The sequence below is a fragment of the Andrena cerasifolii genome, chromosome 5 (assembly GCF_050908995.1).
Source record: "Andrena cerasifolii isolate SP2316 chromosome 5, iyAndCera1_principal, whole genome shotgun sequence".
NCBI lineage: Eukaryota > Metazoa > Arthropoda > Insecta > Hymenoptera > Andrenidae > Andrena > Andrena cerasifolii.
This window is the reverse complement of record NC_135122.1, coordinates 9820250-9841370: the sequence shown is the minus strand read 5'-3', so window position 1 is coordinate 9841370 and position 21121 is coordinate 9820250. Positions and strand designations below refer to the sequence as shown.

The 21121-nt window shown below is 50.8% G+C and overlaps 1 protein-coding gene across 1 annotated transcript in view; it reads right to left on the bottom strand.

The window, feature by feature from the left end:
• Window positions 1-1397: 1397 nt before the first annotated feature.
• The window catches only part of LOC143369505 (homeobox protein aristaless), a 62707-nt gene continuing 42983 nt past the window's right edge, over window positions 1398-21121 (bottom strand). Inside the window, exons 2-4 of the mRNA XM_076813545.1 lie at window positions 13967-14345; window positions 7387-7432; window positions 1398-3915 (exon numbers count right to left, since the gene is read on the bottom strand). Coding sequence (XP_076669660.1) covers window positions 3322-3915; window positions 7387-7432; window positions 13967-14345 — 1019 coding nt within the window. The 3' untranslated portion in view covers window positions 1398-3321. The remainder of the gene's footprint in view (window positions 3916-7386; window positions 7433-13966; window positions 14346-21121) is intronic.

The following is a 21121-nucleotide window of genomic DNA, read 5'->3' as shown; positions in this document are numbered from 1 at the left end:
GGTTCTCGCGCTCCGCAGAACCCGTAATTTTACGCGTTTAGCAAATGAGATTTTGCATTAGGCACCGGATAGGCCGAATGCGTTCGCGGTGTAATTTATGTCTCCTTAATATCGCCTCGGAGAATTTGCATGAAACAAATCACTGTTTCGAGAGCGCGCTCCTTCTGCCGGCGGAGAGTCCGGGACTCCGGAGTCGGTTTTTCGGTGAACGCAGCCGGTTTCGAAGTGGTCCGCTACCGATCGCTAAATTCATTCCGCTGCAGACAGTTATTAGGTGGCTAGAGCCGGTGTAAAACGTCGCCATAATGATCGGTTACTAACTAACTGGCTCTCTGCCTAAGCCTGCGGTGTATAAACATCCACGTATGCATACGCAGATCGGTGCACTTAGTCGGCGTACCCGCGGGCATCCTCGATACTGTTTACACCGTAGTAATTTGCTAATGGCCAGGCCGACACGATGAATTCGGGATCGGCCGGCTGCGTGGTCTGCATTTCGATCGACCAGGATCCGAGGACCACGCGGCCCGAACCATCGAGGATCGATCACCACCGAGACACGCCTCTGCTCCTTCTCGTCCTTCTCTTATCGATCGCCGCGCGTTATCGACCCGCCTTTCGACAACATTCTTTCACCGTTACCTACCTTACTTCACCTTATCATTAAACGATTCTATTCCCCGCGATCTCGAACCACCGCCTCTCTGAATTCCTTCGTTTGCAAGGTGGGAGAAGGATCGCGAGGGAGCAGAAACGATCGGTTGTAATAGTCTCAGAAAATTAGATCGGTTGTGACTAATCGAGTTCGCTGGAGCCCCGGCGATGTTGCTTAAACCGAGCCGAGTTTCGATGAGTGGACGGTGGTTGGGTCAGAGCAGCGCGCTTAACGCCGAGCCAGTTCTGATCGGCGGGTCGCGTTGCGTCGGGAACCGTTCGATTTATCAAGCTCAAGATCGTTAGCACTCCGAGGGGAGCGGACGGTACCCACGACGCCGCTAATTAGCTGACGCGCATTAATGGCTCGGGACTCCATTAAACTGTAAAATATTTAAATAACTCGTCGGCGGGCGTGTCCGGGCGCGAATTACTTGTCATAAGTCAGCCTCGAAGGACCTGGAAGCTCCTTGGTAGCGCGCCTCGCCCGGAGAGTTTATAATGTATGTGTCGAGGTAATGGCGCATTTTTCTTCGGCAACTTGACGAGCCTTATAAATTAATAGCTCTGCCGTGTATCTGGTTGTTAATCGTTCGGTAATCGATAGGAAGGGTACGTTTAATAATGAACGCGGCTCATTTTCATTTTCACTTGTCCCATCCCCCCCTCGCGTCGCTGTAATTTATTCGTCGCAGAAGAACAGGAGGAAGGCTGGGAGAGGGTTGAATAAAAATTGTGTACAATGGACACCAATGTTCGTTTTACTCGTGAAAAATGAAGCGGGAGATGGTTTGACGACGTTTGCATACTCTCTGTTTTCTTCGAGATCCCTGGTGACAACGGTGATCCGTGGTTGATAGCCTCCGGAGATCGTGACGCCGGTTTTAGTCTTCGGATCGAATGCTTGCGCGCTCTATTCGCGCGAGGGTTCCCATCGAAATAGTGGAAAATCGAAACGCTATCGGTTGAGGTAGCCGACGCGGTACGTATGTAGTACGTGGTATGTGGTATGGCTTACACGAACATGTTGTCATGCATCGCGAAACTGGGCCAAGTAATAATTGCAAGGTCTTTTCGCAAATAGTTACGCGTACGTCGTTAATTATTTACAGGCAACTTACTTGCTAGGAATGCTTATACAGTCGTTAAACTTATCGCAATATCGTTGAATATTTTTAGATTAAAGAACGCGTATATAAATAGTATTTTTTTCCTTATCTAAAAAGAGCGTATGACGACTTTGTGTAAAAGTAAACAAATTACGCGCTGTCTTCGAACGACTATGTATCAAATATTCTCGGTCGCGACAGGAGAACTTCGCTCCGTTACAAAATCATCTTTCGATCCTGTTGCACCCTCTCCGTGCCGTCGATTGACTTTCAATTAAAATATTTAAAAACCCTGCGGGTGGGTTAAGAGCGCGTGCTAGCGTAGGCTTCGTCGCCGCGACGTCGAGAATCTTTCTGGACGGACATCTTTCGATGATGGTTGCTTAAAAGTTACTTTGGAATCGCAAGTAGACGAGCAGACGATTCTCCGATCAGGTGAGCGACCGCGAACCTCGCTTGTCTCGCGGATCGTCTTTAAAATCTAGCGCACGCGCGACGCACAAGCTCGACATGCCGTGAAAATCCGAAGCTCATCTACGCGTTGCCGGCAAATTGATTTCCAATTCTCACGAATCACGAGACATAGATTTCAAAGAGTTTCCGCCTGAATTCGTCTAGCTAAACACGGTTGAACGCGTCGCTTCACCGCTACTGTAAATTATATACAGTATCGTGCAGGAAAATAACGCAGTTTTCGCTATGTTCCTCCGTTAGCTCTCGCACGTAAAATCGATATCGTATCGTTTAAAAGAGGAAGGTTGAAAAACAACTCGTTTGTACGTGGACAGGTGTATCGTTCTGTTAACGAACGACGTGATAAAAAAAAAAAAAAGAACTGTCGCTTGTCGATGATTCATTGGGTCGCGATCCGCGCGAAGAGCGACGACAACACCAACGACCACTAAGAAACTCGAACGCCAAGTTTCCCAGAGGATCGACCGGGATGTCGACGCGGACGCGACGCCCGAATCGTCAGTTTCGCGCCACGAGTCTGTTTCGAGGGATCTTCTGCACGAAGCATGTTGCCTAGACGGGGATCGAGTGCTTTCGAATTTCATAGGAGCTGGGCGCTCGATAAGACGATAAACTGGTCCGTCGGATTATCGCCTCGAGGTCGGGGAGCGCTCGTATAGAATCCGAAAGAGTCGCACGAACCTTCCTAAGGTTGCGGGATTGCGCATAAGAAAGGCACGAGTGATCACAGGAGGAGGGGCAGCTATTCGTTCAACCTTCCATCGCGTAACACGCTACATTAAAAACAGTACAAAGTGACCGGCCACTCGGATGGAAGTTCTTTGGCTCCTATCTTGTACGCTACATACGAAAGTGCGGAGAAAGACGGGCCATACGCATAATACATATGTAGTTGGTACTCCGATCGGCGACGCGAGCGTAAAAAGGTATCGAGCAAGTTGAGCTTCGTGCCTACGCACACCCGCCGTTATGTTCACGTTCACTCGATTCGGGTGAAAGGGCCTAGCGATCGAGCGGGAAAGAGATCATGTAATCGTGGGACCGTGATATGGCTGTACCTAGGTTCTTCTAGGCTCCAATCGCTTCAGCTGATGAGGTCGCCGTTCTTGCGAAGCATCTCGAGGTGTAGCTCGTACTCCCTGGCCTTCAGTCTGAGAGAGGCGATGCTGTTGGTCCGTCTGTCGATGTCCGGCAGACCGACGCTGCCCGTGGGCGAGCCTTGGGGAGAGCTGGTGGTCTGCGAGGGCGGTGGCACCGGTGGATGCGGCAGGCTGATCGTCGGCGCGGGCGGAGGCGGTGGCGGGGGCGGCGGGGATCCGCGGACCAATTTCGGTCTCTGCGCCGCGGATATGTTGGCCAGGAGGCTTTGGAAGGACGCGGCCGACGTGTAAGGCAGAGGCATTCCAGGTGGTAGCAGTGGTGGCGGTGCACGATGATAGGGATGAGCGGTGTAACTACCAGGAAGGACCGGTCCGTGACCCAGAGGTGGGTAACGAAACGCGTCGAAGGGTTTCCGCAGGGCAAACGTGCCCAGGTGGGCGAAAGGGTTCGGCAAGGTCGGCGCGACGACCGCCGATGGTGGCGGTCCACCTGATCCCAAGTACGGATTGTACGGATGCGCCTGGGGCCCGACCTTCTCCTGTTTCCGCCACTTTGCGCGCCGATTCTGAAACCAGACCTGCAACCAAACATCACGTTTAACCTTTCGCCTTCTTCCTGCTTCAGTAGTTTTAGACACACTGCTCCCTAACACCGAAATCACATCATTTTTTCCTTATACCTACTACTCGACTGTATAGGTACCAACTCGACTGTATAGGTTCCCTAAACGGTGGCTTGCAAAATCACTAGCTTCACTTCGAATACTCGAGTCTGAACGCGCGGGCTATATTTTAATTTATTTAGGAGCTAAAGTCTCGATACTTTCGTAGATTATAGATTCCTTGGAAATGATAATCGAGTGGACTTGCGCAATCATTCACCCTTTCTGCTCTGGTCTATTTGTTAGAGTGCCGCGCAAATACCGGCAAATAAGTAACGAACGGAACACAAAGTGTTTCTTGAGCATTCATTTTCGCGCGTGCCCGTTTTCGGAACAAGTCGCTTCATCGTTGCATTCGAAGAAGCAAGGACGAAGAAACGGGGCGCGTTTCGAGGATCGATTTCGAGTTCGGTTTCAGGAAAGCTATTCGTCCGATTCCGGCTGGGAAAGCAAATAGTATTTCGTTCGCTGGAAGTCGTTGGGGAGGAATAGAAGTGCGAATTCTGGTTAAAGTGACGCGTTCTCCCTTTTTCAGGAAACTCGCGGTGTATAATTATTGTCGAAGCTCGAGGGAACCCCGAGATCGCTGCCTCGCAGCGATCTTTGCCTCTTTACTCCTTTCTCTTCCGTCGTTTCTCGTCCGTCTTTCTTTGTCCGCCTACCTACCTGAGCCCTCGCGTTTCTCCTCGAGAATCAACGAAATATTGGCCATCGTAAAACCGTTAGCTGGCATTCTGTTGGCCCACTTTTGCCTTCCAGAAACTGGCAGGATCCACGGGCTTCGGCGATCCACGATAATAGGTACGAGATTACTAGCAGCCTAGTTAAATAGTTTGCGCATTCGACATCCTGGCTTCGTTTCGGCAGCAGCGACGGAGGGAAAAGCTTTTTCTACCGTCGCGGCAACACTGATCGAACGATCGCGAATGAAACGAACGTCGTTCGTGGTGCGTCGTCCGTTGCAGCGCATTCCACCGCGACGGTTCTTCGAAGACTCGAGCTCTAATCAGTTCAACGGAAGCTCTCCTCCCTTCCTACCCTGCTCGCTGTCCTGTTCTCCTTATTTCGCCCTTTCCCCTTCCTTTTTTCTTTCCCTTCTTTAAAGGAGTTTAATTCCAAAGTCCCTTGTCTGGGCTGTTGGGTCGATCTCGTTTCGTGCTCGGAGCACGAATGCGCGTGCCCCCGATTCCACGTTAATCTCGAAAAGTTTTAGGGAACAGAGAGACGAATGGGCTCCACTCGAACGAATTCCCTTCGCGTGTCTCGTGACAGAACGCAATGACTCGTTCGACAACCGCGAGCTTCGTCGCGAACATCTGCTGCTTTCCGGAAGATCGTCAGGTTCTACGATAGGGCTATTGATTTCGCGAGGGTCGCTTCTGACGTTTGGGAAGACCACGTATAGGTATATCTACTCGAGTAGTCGAGAGCACGGTGGTACCTTCTCGCGACGTCGGTAAGCATCGGATTAAGATGTGGAAAGCTTTTAGCCAGGCATCTTTGACCTGGACTTTGTTCCACGTTACTGGATTCTTCGGGGCAGGTATCTCGGAAATCAAAAGTACCGCCTGGAGATGTAGACGCTCTCAATACAATCGGTAAGGGTGCCGCTTCGTCATTGCATAGACGAGCGAATGGTAGGAGAGATATTTCGTGATGACTTTGCGATTCGATGATCGATTCGATCGACTGTTCGGCACGAAGAAAGCCAGGTCGTGACTCGCGAGATGGTCGGCTGTGGGCTAGTGGCTCATCAGCATCGAGATCGTTTCTGTTTCCCCGTTTCCCCCGGAAATCCGTAACTCCTTCGCGGCAGACTGAGGGCTTTCAATTCGATTCCCCGTTAATCGAGAAACGAGGAAGCGGGATAATGAATCGGCCGGCTGATTGCGCAACGACGAGGCATCGTTTTTTCGTTCTCGGTTGGTACCCAAAAGGAACGGGACACGGTTGGAGGAGGAAGAGGGTCGAAACGCGTGTGTTCCAACGCGGTTGGATCGAACGATCGGACAGACTCACACTGGGACATGCAAAGTGGTTGCTAGGCGTATGGGGAGTTAAAGGTGATGGGGTGTGGGGGGTCGGGTGCCAGGACCCCCCACAGCGAGCAGGATTGCCCCCAGCAGGGAGCTAAACATCCGACTTGCGGCTTTTAAAACAAAACGCAACCACGATCCGCCGCCGGAACCTAGTCGTTTCGTGCTTAATCGTGCTGCATTAATTACGCGGACGCCGGTTACTCGCCGTCTCCCTCTCTCCCTCCCTCTCTCTCTCTCCTTTTTCATCGATTCCCTCCTTGTTTCGCGCGTTGCCACGAGTCGGCACCGCCTGTACTTCCTCCAGCGAATCATCCTCCTTAAATAATCGTATTTTACGATAGACCAGAAATTAATACCGCCTGAGATATACCCTGACGCCCAATCCAGCACGTCGATCAAAGTTATTGGTCGAAGTAGCTCTCGTGGGAGTTGGTACTGGAGAGAATGATTGGTAAGATCCCATCCGGGTATTCGAGTAGGTACCTACGCGTAACTCCTTGGATTACCAGGGGCGCGCGCTCGGCGATGGGGGATACCGATTCCCCGAAACGTTTTGTTAAATTAACACGCGTTAAGTTGACCGCCGTAGCCGCGGGACAATTTACGCGTATCGTGGCCGCGAAGGATTACATTTTCACGAAGGTTGCGTGGATATCGCAAGAGGTACGTCCGCGCGGATCGTGTTCAGGGATTCCTGAAAATGATTAACGGGGATGCGAGGCCGGGGTACCCGTGTCATTCACTTAAACAGTGGTTCTCATGGCGTGTGCTGGTATAATAACCTTAAAGCCCGTATAAATTGTCGATCGGCGGTGGATGGTGACGGATTTGCAAGTATAATGAAAAGCAGCGATCGCGGACACGTTAGTGACGCGCGAATACGCGCCCGATTCAAGGATGACCGATGCGTGCAGCGACACGAGAAGGTCGCCAAGTAAGAGGAGAGCTCGAGCGGGTAGACCGTAAGAGCGAGTAAGTAAATGCCGGGAATCGCAAGCTAATTGAGCGAATTAGCCAGCTGCTCGCGCAGCTAACTCTGTTCCACCCACCCTTTGTCATCTCGTTCACACGATTTCTCTTTCTTTTTCACGAGCGAAGCGTCCGCGGTCGTCGCACTCAAATTCATTTTGGACCATTGCGCCGCGGACGAATATGATTTTGCGTTCTCAAGAATTCCTGTAGGGTTGAGAAGCATCGATAAAGCCCGCGTTGGTTTTCAGATGGTGAAAAGTTGCGCGTAAGATCTGGGAGCAAACTCGTCACTGGACAACGAGGGAAGAAGGACTAGGCACGAGGGCAGCATCGGTTCGACGAGTGAACGAGTGAGTAAGTCTCTATTTTTACTAACCTGTATTCGTGCTTCCGTGAGGCCGATCTTCATGGCGAGCTCCTCCCTGGAAGAAAAAGATCGGTATGTAGTTGATCGAGGATAGCGAGCCTGTTTAATTTTGTAATTCTATGTAAAAAGCAAACATAGGTATGTAGTTCTGTTCGCAATCGATAATCGACACGAGTGTTAGGTTGGCTGCCTCGAGTCAATTCATTCATCTTGCATTCGAATGCGCGAGCAAAACAGCCTGCGAGTAGCTAAAGAAAAACCGAGAAAAATATGCGAAGCTTAGAGTTGCAGGCTGATTAAACTAATTAGGTTTGCAATCGTGTCGTAGATTACTCGATCCCGGGTACTTAAGACATAAATTAATTTCCGTTAATTACAGTGTGTCACTCGACATGCATGATTTTCAATTCGATTGCCACTCGCTTAAGCCGGTGTGACGGGCGAGATAGAGTGTAGCATTTTCATGGCTGTTCGCTGGCGCGCGAGTAGATGATATCTGGCTCTTACATATGTAACAAGAGGTGTACCTACGCCTATATGACCGCGGTCCTCGCGAATGTTGCGAGTACGATTATTTAGAATAAATCCAGCGACAGTATAGTCACGATGTTAAAATTACCGCGGGTTACGCAACGACATCGCCAGGCGTTTCCGCTTTGGTGTTAGCCGACCGGTGCTTCTATTTATTTCGCAACTACTATTTTCTCCTTCTCACCGTCGATTCCTCGAAGCCCGTTGCGCGATCGACAGGTAAAAATCGTGCGACGGTCGAGAACACCGGAAGATCGGTTTGGTTTCTCGATTTCTGCCGTTCCAGCGGCCCGAGAAGGATTCACTGATAATTACGTCGGTATTCGACGAAAATACAAATCCGTGGCACTGTCTCTGAACGGAGTGGCCCCCGGGGCTTCTCATCTCGCACGCAAATTACCCAGATGTTCCACGAAATCGCAAGGAAATCTCGGTTATTATATCGCGGAGCACAGAAGCTGCCTCTGCTGGATCTCTCGTGCTTAGGCGCATTCGAGCACACGAGCTGCGATTCAGCCATTGCCCGATCGAAATTACAGGGACTCCGGGGCGAGCTCGAGAATCGACTGTGCCGATTTGCGCCGTGTTCGGATTCATTACCGACACGCCGCATCCCTTTTATCGTCGTTTCTTCTTCTCGCCTCTTCTCGGGTAAACCGGGACGTTTGAATTCATTGCCACTGGCCCCCCGAGCTCTCCCATACCCTGCGTCTCCCTCGCGATTTTCATTCACCATCGATTTCTCCCGCGAGCTCCTGAACCGCGATCTTGAGGAGCGCTGATGCAAGGGAGCACCTTGGTTCGCGAGCAGATAATAATTCAGCCTTTCCCTTTTTCTACGGCGCGGCGCGCTGGCGAGCGTCCTTCTGGATTTAATAAGATCACGAAATTTCGCGGTTAGACGGTGCCCGTCCCTAATTACACCCGCCGCTGCCGCGCCGCACCGTTCACTGCGACTTGGTTACCCTCGATTCCCGCGTATCGTTATTATTACGTATGTACCGCCGTTCCTCCGTGTCCTTGCCATGGGAAGTGTGCTAGTTGCGAGCACTCTAACAGCCACGTACACCGAGATTAGACGTACGTTCTACCTAACGGGGGCTTCGCGAGGACCTTGTGCAACTTCTTTCGCGTTCTATCTTCCACGCAACTTATCGTGGCGGTCATTTTTTAACAGGCTCATCCATCTCCGGCCTCAAGCAGACCACGATGACGTCAGGGACATTCGTATCGCGAAAACGTTCGCTTCCTCCGTCGAGGCTAACGCTAGCGCGAGTCTGTACGTAAGGAACGAAGTGAAACGTTCGCTGCGATCAACTTTGGAGGCGATTCGCGCGAAGGGAACCGCGATTTCGTAATCGTATCGCGGCGGAACGCTACGCCGCGCGGGAGTCGTACGTCAACGCGCGGCTAAGTGGATTAAAGTCCCTCTGAAGCTTCTTTCTCCTCCACTCGACGTGATAATAAGCTTCTTTTCCGCGAAACGCGTGCACACCGTCTCCCCTGCCAGCGCGATTGCATGGCTTTGCTCTTTTTGCGCGCCGCTACTTTTCCTCCTGTCGCTTGTCCGATCTCGTTACGTTTCTCGTCGCGGCTCGTTAGGTTTTTCCGTTTTCTGGGGCAAGGAATGAATAAACATCGCGGGGAGAAATAAATGATTACGAGCCGAGGCTAAGGTCTTGTAGCGATGCCGGCAGCGAAACGTTATTTCCGTCGCGGCGCGCTTAACGAGTCGATCGTGTAACGTCTAATTTGTATTTTCTCGTTTAGCCAGCTGGCGGTTTTCGCGTATTGCGTCGCTCGTCTCGCCTCCGTATGTTTCCCATGTTTGCATAAATCACGTACGATTGAGCGACGGGGAAAATAACAGGTGATGCGCGCGACCAGGACGGAGCGAGGGGAAAAAAGGATAGAGGGAGAAAGGAAGGATCGCCAAGTGGCGTGTGCGGTACCGTGCGGTGTGGGCAACAGAGGCTTGGCGCGCGGGTAATTCGAGTAATTGCCGGACAATTACATTATCTAATTAACCTCGGAGGTCGGACCAAGCCACTCGCTGAGCGCTGCCGAGTCCGTGATTGTCCCTCGTGACGCAACCTTAATTATTATTGTTTAACACGCTCGGAACCGTCGTCAGCCGGAATCGCTTGTTCGTTTGATTCGCCGAGACTTTAGCTCCAAGAAAAAACCTCGCTTTTTCTTCTTCCTTCGGCATATCTCCCTAGGGTATGCCCCCTAATTGTTTCCTCTTTCGTTTTTCCGTCTCGTTTCGTTTCTAGCTGTCGTATTCTGTGCACCTTCGAGTGCAGAGCCAAACCCTCGCGAAGCATTATTTCTGGCGGGTTTGAAGCGTATTGAAATCATCGGGACACGCGGCTTTGCGGCGCGTCGGGCGAAGACACGCGGCAGGTATGTGTGCCAGATATCTATGACGGGCAGGAGGATAGAAAAGCTGGTAGCTACGAGGTAATATCCGTGAATAATGCGATGCGATCCATCTCCGCTCTAACGATCGGGTTGGTCAACGAACAACCCTCGGAATTTGCCATTAATCTCGGTATAAATCATACGTCTCGACTGCCGCTAGAATGTTGCGTTCGAGGCGGCAATTACCGATGGAATGACACGGCATTACCGACGATTTCGACGATACCGCGGATGATGGCATCCGCGGGTAAAGCATCGCGTCGAGACGGAAATTAATTTGCCGTAATCGTAATAACGGAAAGGCGCCGCGCCGTTACGAACTGGAAGCTGCGATTGCGATAGAGCGAGACGAAAGCAAAGTCGGTAGTCGGCCGCGTAATACGTGCGTAATTCGCGCTTAACGCGCGTACCTACGCCGCGCCGTGGAGAGGCAATTACTGATTAGCCACACTGTCGTCGATCAAATCGGGAACGCGTCCCAGCGGGCCTTGCCCTTCTGGATCCTCGACGCGCCGAGCAAGAAAGGGAGACGGGTTGAGCGGCGGTTTCGCAAAAAAAGCCCGCGGCCCCGCGATTAACGCGGGAAGAAACGCGCTAAGCCAGGCCCAATGGGATCGTCGAGAGATCGTGCGTGTAACGAGATTAACCGAGTGTCTTCGACACGAGGTAGATAGGTTTTGTCACCGGTGCACCTGGGGAACTAGGACGGCGCGCCGGGTAACCGCGAGGATTGGAGCCGCGAAGCCGACGGTAAAAAGAGTCGCAAGAAGGAGAGAAAATTAGAGATGCTTCCGGCGGAGATATCCGACGGTTGTCCTAATTAGTGGTCGCGAGGGCACTAATCTCATTTGCTAAGAAACGAATAACGGATCCTTGGCGCTGGCGGCGGCGGCGTTTCTAATCGGGAGCATGACTCGTCGGTCGATTAATGACAGGAGAAGTTACACAGGTCGGGACAGAGGATAGAAGCAGGGGGAGAGGAAGGAGGGCAAGGGGACAAAGAGAAGGACAGGATCGGAGAGAAGGGAGCCATGGAACTGGTTCCGTTCCACGGATCACTGGAAACAATCATCCTTATTAAACTCACCACCGACCCACCCCACGGATATAAAGGTATTCTTCGGAATGATTTACCGAGAAGCGTGCTCTGCCCTCTGAAACAGGTGGATCTCTCGAAGCGCGTTTCAAGCGAACGATAAATTTTATAAGTAAACCCTCCTAGGACCACGCTGCTTTCTCTCCCTCTTCTATCCCGTTTCTCTCCTTTTCTTCCCTTTTCGGGGCTCCCCCTCGTACCAGAATCTATCGCGATGAGAAACAAAAGCGGGGCAGCGGGAAGCGAGGGTACGAGAGGAGTGGAAAAAAAAAATAATAAAGACCAATAGCAAGGCATCGAGAAGCTGGTAGGAGTTTGGTCGGATGATTAGTCGAACCACGGTAGCTCGAGCCACACGATTCTAATCTAAATTAGATCTTAAGAGCTCGTAAAAGTAAGTGGCTGCATTCGAGGGCTTACAACATCCTACGCGTATCTAGATGTTTTATCGAACCGATTCCTTCGGCCCCGTTCGTCGAGAAAATTCGTGGCCCGACTCGGCGAGCTGCACGCGCGCCCCTCGCGGAACCTCCCGTTTTCACGAGAACCCGCGAGAAAAATGGTGGCTAGTGGCTACTATATAGAAAGCAACGCGAGCGAAATACATTTCGAAGAAGCCAATCGCAAACGTTTCCTCGTAAAAGAGCGACTAATGAATATGCATCGGATTCGAGCAAGGCTTACCTCCACTCGGTCAGTTAGTCAATAAACCTAAGCGACCATAAAATCCAATTAGTGTGAAATTAATACCGCGTCTCGGTGCCGAGAGAGCAGCGGCAAGAAACGGATGGAGGGGTGGCAGGGGGGCCGGGGGGGCCGGGGGGGGGGATTAATTTATATGAAAACGGCAAAAAGGTATCGAGCGACTGGGAGCGCAAAGGAAATGACCCACAATAAGGAAACGGTAGATTACGGCGAAATTGCTGGCAAAAATCGATTGATTTCTTTATCGGGACGCGATCTGTTCTATGGTCGATCCCGTCGGAAATTGCAAGCTTAAACTTACCGGCGCGGCGTTCGCTGGCAGAAGAAAGTAAGAGTGGACAGAGTCGTCGATCGGAGGCAGACAGCCATGGATTTCACGTCGAGGGGGATGCCACGGACATTAGGCTTTATCTCGAAACGCCAGTTTCGACTCGGAATCTTTCGATAAGGCGGAGCCGCCGCGCCGGTCCTCTCGGCACCGCCATACCGAGATATCCTTCGAACATTTTTACTCCAAGTATTCGTGCGGCTATACGGGGGCCTTCGTTCTCGGTTCAAATGAAATCGACTTTTCGATCGTGCTCCTCGCTATGGATTCTAAGCGAATTTCATGCCAGACCAGAGCGGAGTCTGTTTTGCCCCTCTGCATACCCCCTCCACGTTGGTTAATTACGAGAACCCATACCGTGGCCGCAGGACCGGACCTATTACGAGCGATTACACCGCTATTAGTTACCTACCGGGTGTTCCGTGGCACGAAAGAAGACACGAGGAAAAAGAAGGAGACGAAAGAAAAAGCCTGCCAGATAGATTGCGCTACACCCCGTTGCCGGCACGTTACCGTGCACAACTGGATCCAACCTCCGGGGACTTAATAACGCAAAACCATCGTTTTCACGCCGCGGAAGAGTATTTGCATGACGAGCCTAGCGCGGCTCTCGAAAAACACTATGATCGATGGAAGGTGGGGATCGCGTCCCGTTTCCCCGATCGATAGATCTTGCAGCTTCTCCAAGATTCCACGCACGCTCTCGCAGCGCATTCTTCGCTATTACGCGACGTTTAACTATAATTTTACGTGCTTCGTCGCGGTGTGTACCTCTCTTTCGCGAGATTAAGTCTCCGTTTCTTACATGCCCCGCGCAAACGGGGCTACGCTACTTTCATCCAAGGAGCTCCGAATTTATCCTTGGACTTCGTAAAAGCTGCTTCGTTAACAATAGGTTCCCAGGTCTTTTTCCGAGGCCAACGTCATAGTCAAAACAAGCAGGTCCGTTTTATGACTCCTCTCAAGGACTACCTGTGCATCGGATCGTAAATCCGCTCGGTCGAGTCCATTCACGGAATCCATTAAAAGACGAAGTTTAGAGAGGAAGTGATTGGCAATCGTGGTCTCGTTTCAGGCGGCCCGGCCTGGCGCACGTGCACGAGAAAGATGCACGAAACCGTAACCGTGGTCACGAAATATTTCGGCTGGGTAGAAAAGCTGATAGCTGGCTCCGCGAATTCCTGCAGTATCTTGATCCCGTTACACGGCAGGCCTGGAACCTGACAAACGCGACTAGACACCTCCTCTATCGTCTAGACCGGCGGGAGGTATACCTATACACGAGAGCTTCCTATCAGCCGCACGAAAGGCGCGTCGCGTCCTGAACTCCTCTCTGAGCCTCTGCCAGGATTACTAGGAACGGCGATTCGAGGGAAAAGATCGATGGGCATCCCATATTTTACGCACGCCGGTAGAGATTTTTCCACGTTGGTGCTGGCGCAACCCTTTAGGCGGCAAGTGTTTTGCTCGAGCTGCGACAAATGCAAAGGCTAGCAGGGACGTACCTGGTAAACACGTCGGGATAATGAGTTCTCGAGAAAGCTTTCTCGAGTTCCTCTAGTTGGAAGCTGGTAAAGGTAGTCCTGTATCTGCGCTGCTTCCTTTTCGGAGCGAAGTCGTCGACCTCGGCTTCGCTTTCAGGGCTGGTCGGCGCTGCTCTAGGGTGGCTGCTCTCCTCCTCCGGCCTCACCTCCTCCGTCGAGATTCCCATTTGAGTGGATTGAGGTGTTGTCGTTGTAGGCGGCGGTACCGATTGCTGGTGAACTTGCTGGCTCCCCTGATTCGTCTGATTCACCTGGCTCGAGCTGCTCGTGCTGCTCGCAGGACTCGTCTGCGGGACAGCTTGCTCGACGCCGCCACCGCCTCCTCCTCGCGCCGAATGATCTGTAACCAGAAGCATGTCTTTATTCGCTTGGACCTCCAGTCGTCCGTTATTTTCCTCGAGCCTCGGAACATTTCTTTCCTCTCATTCGTTTAATTGGCTGAATTAAATCTCGCTAGCGCGTACCGCTTTCTTTAACGCTACCGAAACTCGTTTGTAACGACGGACAATGGACGTACAGTCTTCCTCGGATTAATGAAATGCTTTTTTCCTCTGATTATCGGGAAAAACCTACCCACCCCACTGTTTTCCTTCCTCGCTGCGATCGAGAGCCTGCGGTCCCGGGTAGGCCGCCCGTTAACTGAGAGCAATAAAACCATTGGGTCAGGTAAAATACCCAGTAACGAAAAATGAAATGTTCGTGAAACTGTTACCAATGGATTTTTCTTTATGGTTTTTCGATGAAAATGAGTTCAAACGCGAAGTAATTCGGTCCATTTTTAGTGAACGTCGCTACGTTCACTAAATGTTGTAATTCTCACGCTGGAAAGTGACTTCTTCCCGTTACACACACTATGTAATACTGCAGAAGAGAATTTAAACGGAGAATATCAACGACTTCACCGAATTGTATAGTGTCTGCTGAAGATTGCTTAAATGCAGTCTTCAGGAGAAATTGCCTGGATGTTTACTACCTGTTTGGTATGACGAGGATTGGCAAATTGCTTCGATAATAATTGCAGGAGAAATGCTGTGAGTTAATCACGAGAAACGTGCTCTTCCCCTTAAACCGGGGAACTGGAACTCTGATCGTGTTTTCATAATAAAAAATAGACCGAATTGCTTCGTGTTAGGACTCATTTTCGTCGACATAAACTCACCAATCCATCGGTAATACTCTCGTCAAGGTGTAATCCGCAATATGAAAACTTTCATATTCAATACCGAACGATTCAGTTCGCCGTTGACCGGGGGTCTCCGGTGGTGCGCTATTTCACTCACTCTCGGTTAACGTCGATCAGTCTCCTTGTCAGACAATTCGGGCGAGGGCCCTGGCAAGGTTCAGTTTATTAGGTGCTAACTACTTCCACTGTCAAATCTTTCTCGACAATCCGGGGAAGACTGTAGTTCTGTCGCGCAGCCAGCCGATTTCAAACTGAATCGTGCGAACCGTCGTTCGCGCTGGGCCTCGACCGATGAGATATCAAGGACTCGATCGGGTTCCCCGAATGACCAGGGAAATCCTCGCGGTTTAGTTTCCGCTGTGAGTATGCCTTCGAAGGAATTGCTGTCGAGCTACTGCGTAGGTACCTACTGGAGGGAAAAAATTGCGTAGAAATCTACAGCGAAAATGGCAAATGCCAATCTTCTCGTCTGCCAGCCATGTGACCCATTTGTATACAAGGTGTCTCGACAAGCTTGCAATGAAAGTTGGAAGCAACCGACGCAATATCGGTGTCGACGCGCATCCACTATTGCTCAGGATCGCCGACGGATTTTCGAGTCGGCTCGTGTGTACGCAGCCCGACCACGCAGAAACGCAGAGACGGAGAGTCACAGGGACGGAGGAGGACAGAGTTATCCTTCCTTTCACCGACCTTGCCGCATTAATGATCCCTACAAGCCCACACTTCGGCACGTTGGACGCTGTGAGTGATCATGTAACAGCGTTCGATTCGCTTGTAACGACCAGAATCATTTTCACGCGCGATCGATACCTCGACATACCAGCAGAAGGATCCAACCTCCTGCTTACAAGCTGCTACTGATAATTCCCGTCCGCAATTTGCAAAGGCGTTTTAGCGTTCGAACCGGTTTACCGTCTCCCTAATGAATTTCGCCAAGACCGTTTGTCCTTTAATTCGTCGCTATCGAAATTCGATCCAGCGGCGCGGCGAGCCGGCTACGCAGAAGCCGGAGCTGGAGAAGGTAAGTACTTGTTAGTGTCGCTCGTCACGGGATCGGTCGCGTCGGCGCGAGCGATCAGCCCCGCGCAAGTAAGGAACAGCGAAACGCTGGTGCACTTGGCACCGCCTCGATATCACGCCTCGAAATCCGTTTAAACGCGAGACCAGCCGAGCAACGAACGCGCCCGCTATGAAAGGAGGAGGCAGGGAGGGAGGGATGGAGGGAGGAAGGAAGGAAGGAACGGCAAAAGCGGTTTTTAGTCGGGCCGATTTATCGGAAATGAGTTTATAATGCAGGTAGCCTGGACGATGTAATGCGAACGATAAGCGAGATCTAAGCCTTTCTTCGTACTTTTGTTGGCCGTTGCCGTGAACATGGAATACGCGGCGCAACGTGCACGCCGCTCGGTATCGCGGCTAGCGAGGATCGAGGCGGGGAGACCGAGACGGACGCGCGTAGGTAGCCTTTTACATTATAATAGCATTAATGGGTTCGAAGCCGCACTTAATGCTCGTTCGTTGGTTGGCCAGTTCGCTTCGTTATTAACTGAAAATTACCGAAACCGAAATCTAATTCGCGTAAACACTGTAATTTCACGGCGGGAGGAAGCGACTGCTCGTGGTCGACGCGCAGTACCCGAGCCGCGCCCGGGGTGCACCGCTTCTCAGCCCTCGGGCATCCTTTTTTCCCGAGCCCAAGGGTTAGCCATCCTCGGCTCGTTGCACGCGTTCCGAGGCTCCGAAAGACGCGGCGGAATTAGCCGGCCAGTCGTAATCGCGTTAATTGACTCGTCGTTAATTCATCGCCGGCAAGGAGAGAATTCGCGATGTTAATTTATTTCTTCTCGGCTCGTTCCGCGCTCGCTCGCGGTGTATCGCGAATGCCCGATTAGACGCGTCACGCTCGATTAGATCCTTTGGATGGAGTGATTTCCGAGAGAGCGGCTTGAAAATCTGCTAGTCATTTCTGTCATATTTGCGCGCTACTACGCGCCCGTACGTGTCTGCACTCCGCAGCCGGCTGGCACACACGCGAGCGTGTCCGCGCGTATACCGAGCCGGTGCATTACGCGCTCCGTGTAGGATCCTACGTACGGTCGCGACTTATGGGCATACAAATTAGCGCGGCGCAATAAACTAATTAGCCGAGTCATTGAGGCCGCCTGTGTTTCTCGCGGACGCGTTTTAATGACCAGCTCCGCGTGCATGCGCACACTCCAGCGTGCTGGCACCGCGACTTTGTATCACCAAGGTCTCGGAAGTTTTCCATAACTTTCTTCTGCCGTCTTCAGCCTCTTAAGTGTCTTGAGATGGAGGAGCATTCGAGGAACGGAGGCTTTGTTGCGCGTAGATACATTTCACATAGATCCCGAAAAGTCGAAGGAGACCGCGCGAGCTAACGACTGGGTTTCGCTACGGCGAGGAAGAGAAGAGGTTGTATAACACTGGTGGAGGGAAGGGCTCGTTGCTGCCGAGGGGTGCGTTGATGCGTACGAATGATGGAATCGAGAGGTCGGTGTTGCGCGACGGGTTACATCGGGTGAGGTGTTTTTACATCGAATCATACTTGCAAATGCCCGCTAATAGACGCATCAATGCATCCTGCGACAAGAACCGGCGACGGTAGGACGTGTTCGATTTCTCGGCACGATAATAACAAGCAATTACGAATTATCGGCGATCCCCTTTTTAGCCGGTGGCTGCTCACGCGATAGCGCGCCCGATAGCGGCGGATATTTACCTTCCGGATGCAGGCTACGCCCGCGCGTCCACTCAGCTCCGCCGAGCTGAATTAATTAGCCCGGCTCGCATAACGTCTCGCAGGCCCGCTAGTAATCGCAACAATGAAGAAACTCGCGGATAGAAAGATCGGAAGACGCGAGAGCGAGACGAGGCGAGCCGTGTCGAGGAGAAAGGAGGGTAAATGAGGGAGACAGAGGGCCGGGGCGGCGGTAGAACCGCTTCCAAAGGTATTACCTCTATATTAGCTACGTAACGCTGCGTATCTACTGTGGGAATTATCTCGGCCTCGATCGTAAGAAGTAATTAAGTTGGCAGCAACGAATCTTTCTTACATTCGATACGCCGCGAGCGGCCCTCTAATGCGTCCGACTCAGCTTTTCCAAGTATCGCCCGATCGGCAAACGCGATTCGACTTGGAATATCGAAACGACAGTCGCCGGTGCCGATCGGTGTTCCTTAATTACAAGCTTACTGTCAAACGCGCAATAACGTTCAATTAGCGCGCTAATGGATCGGACTTCTCGGCGGAATGCTCAGTCCCATTACGCAACCGGCTGCTATTGCCGACCTAACCCATTCGTGACGAACAATTGAAACCTCTAGCGACAATGGAACGCGATTTCACGATTGCCATTCATCGCTCCGATCTGTAATGGCTCTAATGACAAGTCCATTTCGATCTCTTCTGTACCATGCTGCTGGATGGCACGCTGTCCGGCTTGCACGCGTGCCCGTTTTGCGCAAGCACGTTAATTAAACAGCTATACATAATAGAAAACCATATTCGGTGTTTGCCTTTTCTCCGAGCTGCTCAATTTGTCGGCCCAGTGAGCGCGCACCATTCATTCGAGCTCTCGACCTCATCGCAATCGCGGCCACGTTCGTTATTCGTGCAGTGGAAAAATCAAACGGGCACTTGGCCTGGGGAAGGTACACGTGTCGTTTTCCCGAGCTTGCGTTCTTCTGCCCGCTCGACCTCCGTCCAAAGATTATTGGGACGCGTTTATTAATACCAGCGTGGATCGTGGCACGGCTGAACGCGGAGCCGGTGGTTTTTTGTCCGCAAACTCGATGAAAATCTCCGTTCAACGCGGATGTAATTTGCAAATTGCTCCATTATCCGTCGGAGAGAGACTCGATTAACGATTTACGTCTGCGAAATCAATTAACGATAGAGAGATAGCGTCGAAGCAATTTGTCGACGTCAGGGAAATCGGCCGATCATCGATCACTCGAAAATCAAAGGGACCTCTTACGGGAGCCTATACTCGATTTGTAAATAAAAGCCCAGCCGAACGGTATATGGTAGCTCGTCCGCTTCGCCGTTGACGCGCGAGCCCTGTAGTCGTTTCGTTGCGCTCCTCTCCTTACTTATCTCCAAGTGGGAGATGTTAATGATTCTCGCAAACGATCATCGGCCACGTGTAATGCCCGTGGGCGATACTTTTGTCTGATCGATGCCCCGATACCTCGCAGGCTCGTACTTTTGCAAATTGCGCGCGATATTCCGATGTTTCCGAGAGCTAGATGGATTCGCGAGCCGCGGAGGTTGCCTGGACGTGACACCGGTCCGCTGTAAAAACATTAGAACCGATCGATCGCAGGGTAATCGAGGGTCGCGCGACCAGGCCGATTCGACGTGGTGTTCTGTCCGCCAATGGCGTCGATAGCGATCTGCGAATGATCATTAAGAGGATCCTGAAAGGCTCGTGGTACACACGATAAATCACGTTGACCACTGATGTGCAATTTACCGGCGCACTAACGTAATTGCACGCATCCTAATCTACATCTAAATACACAGCCACGGGCACACATACCTACTTGCTCCGTCATAAATCGCCGATAGCTCCTCTCGTTTCTGTTCGCGACAACAGTTCGCTGAACCCTCAACAATTAGGAAATCAATTTATTCAAGCAACAAAGGGGTCGTCCTTCGCGTAGCAATTGTGTATAAAGTATTTCACTCTGAACATTTACGATGGCAACGATATACGACTCGGGGAACTATTAAGGTGAATGTCCCAATTTCTGCTCATTTAAGAGGTTACTCCTCAGAAAGAAGGTGCAAAAAATTTGTTTGCGATCAAAATTTGCAGAGTAATTGGTTAATTCTTTAATAATAAATCAACCAGTTGAAAACTATTTAAGAAAGATATTTCAAGATGTTTAACTACTAGTAATTTGTAATTAAATATAATGCTCGAAATGTCCGTATTTCTACTCACCATTTGTACCAATTTCTGCTCACGTAATATGTTACCTTTTCAGGTTAAAATAAGTTACATCTTTTATGGAAAAGGATAAAATAGTGATAAGCAAAAAATTAAATGCCTTCGAATAGAAATAGAGGTTACAGCATATATTGAATTGTGAGATTATGTTACTAAAATTTTGGTGAGTAAAAATGTGGACACGACGGTGATTCACTTGACCCTAAACCTAATCACCTGTTTTCTACTTCAAATACTAATAAATAGTACAGAATCTACATCCAGAGCACAATACGGTATCTGTTTTTGTTATTGAATAAAAACTTCTACTGCAAAAACTATTTTCTGCCCAATTATCGAATACCAATAGCGACCCTGTTCCTTACCACAACCAGCTAAAACACGGTCGAAAAATCGTGAGTCTCTCATTTTAAAAAATTTTCGTTTCTTATGCTGCACTTTGATTAGCCCGAAGCTCGTGCAGCACTCGCGTAAATGCTCAAATAATTTAGAATTATTTTGCTGTAACTATAGTACAAACGTGACGCTTATAATAATAAGAAAAATACGAAATGAGCAGAAATGGGGACATACGAGCACCGTGGCTGCCGATTAGGGACATTCGTAGCAACTCTTCTGAAGGTTCACTCCACGGCTTCCGCGTCAAGTCCTCGCCTGTGCCAATAATTCAACTTGAGAAGATGTTGCTGTCGCGGGCGTTAGTCTCCCGTGCCTACAGTGGTTCCAGGTTTCAAGGAATCACGCGTCCTTTGGCGAACGTAGCGAAAGCCCGGTGCTGCCGTCGTCGACGACGACGGAGGCTACGTTGGCGAACGCGCAACGGTGCAGTCGCGCGTGTGTATTTTTTTCCTCTACACCTTGGCGAACGTAATCGCGGTCGACAGGCAAGACTTAACTACAATTACTATTATCTACGGCAGTTAATTATCCGCAATGTCACCATTAATTACAAAA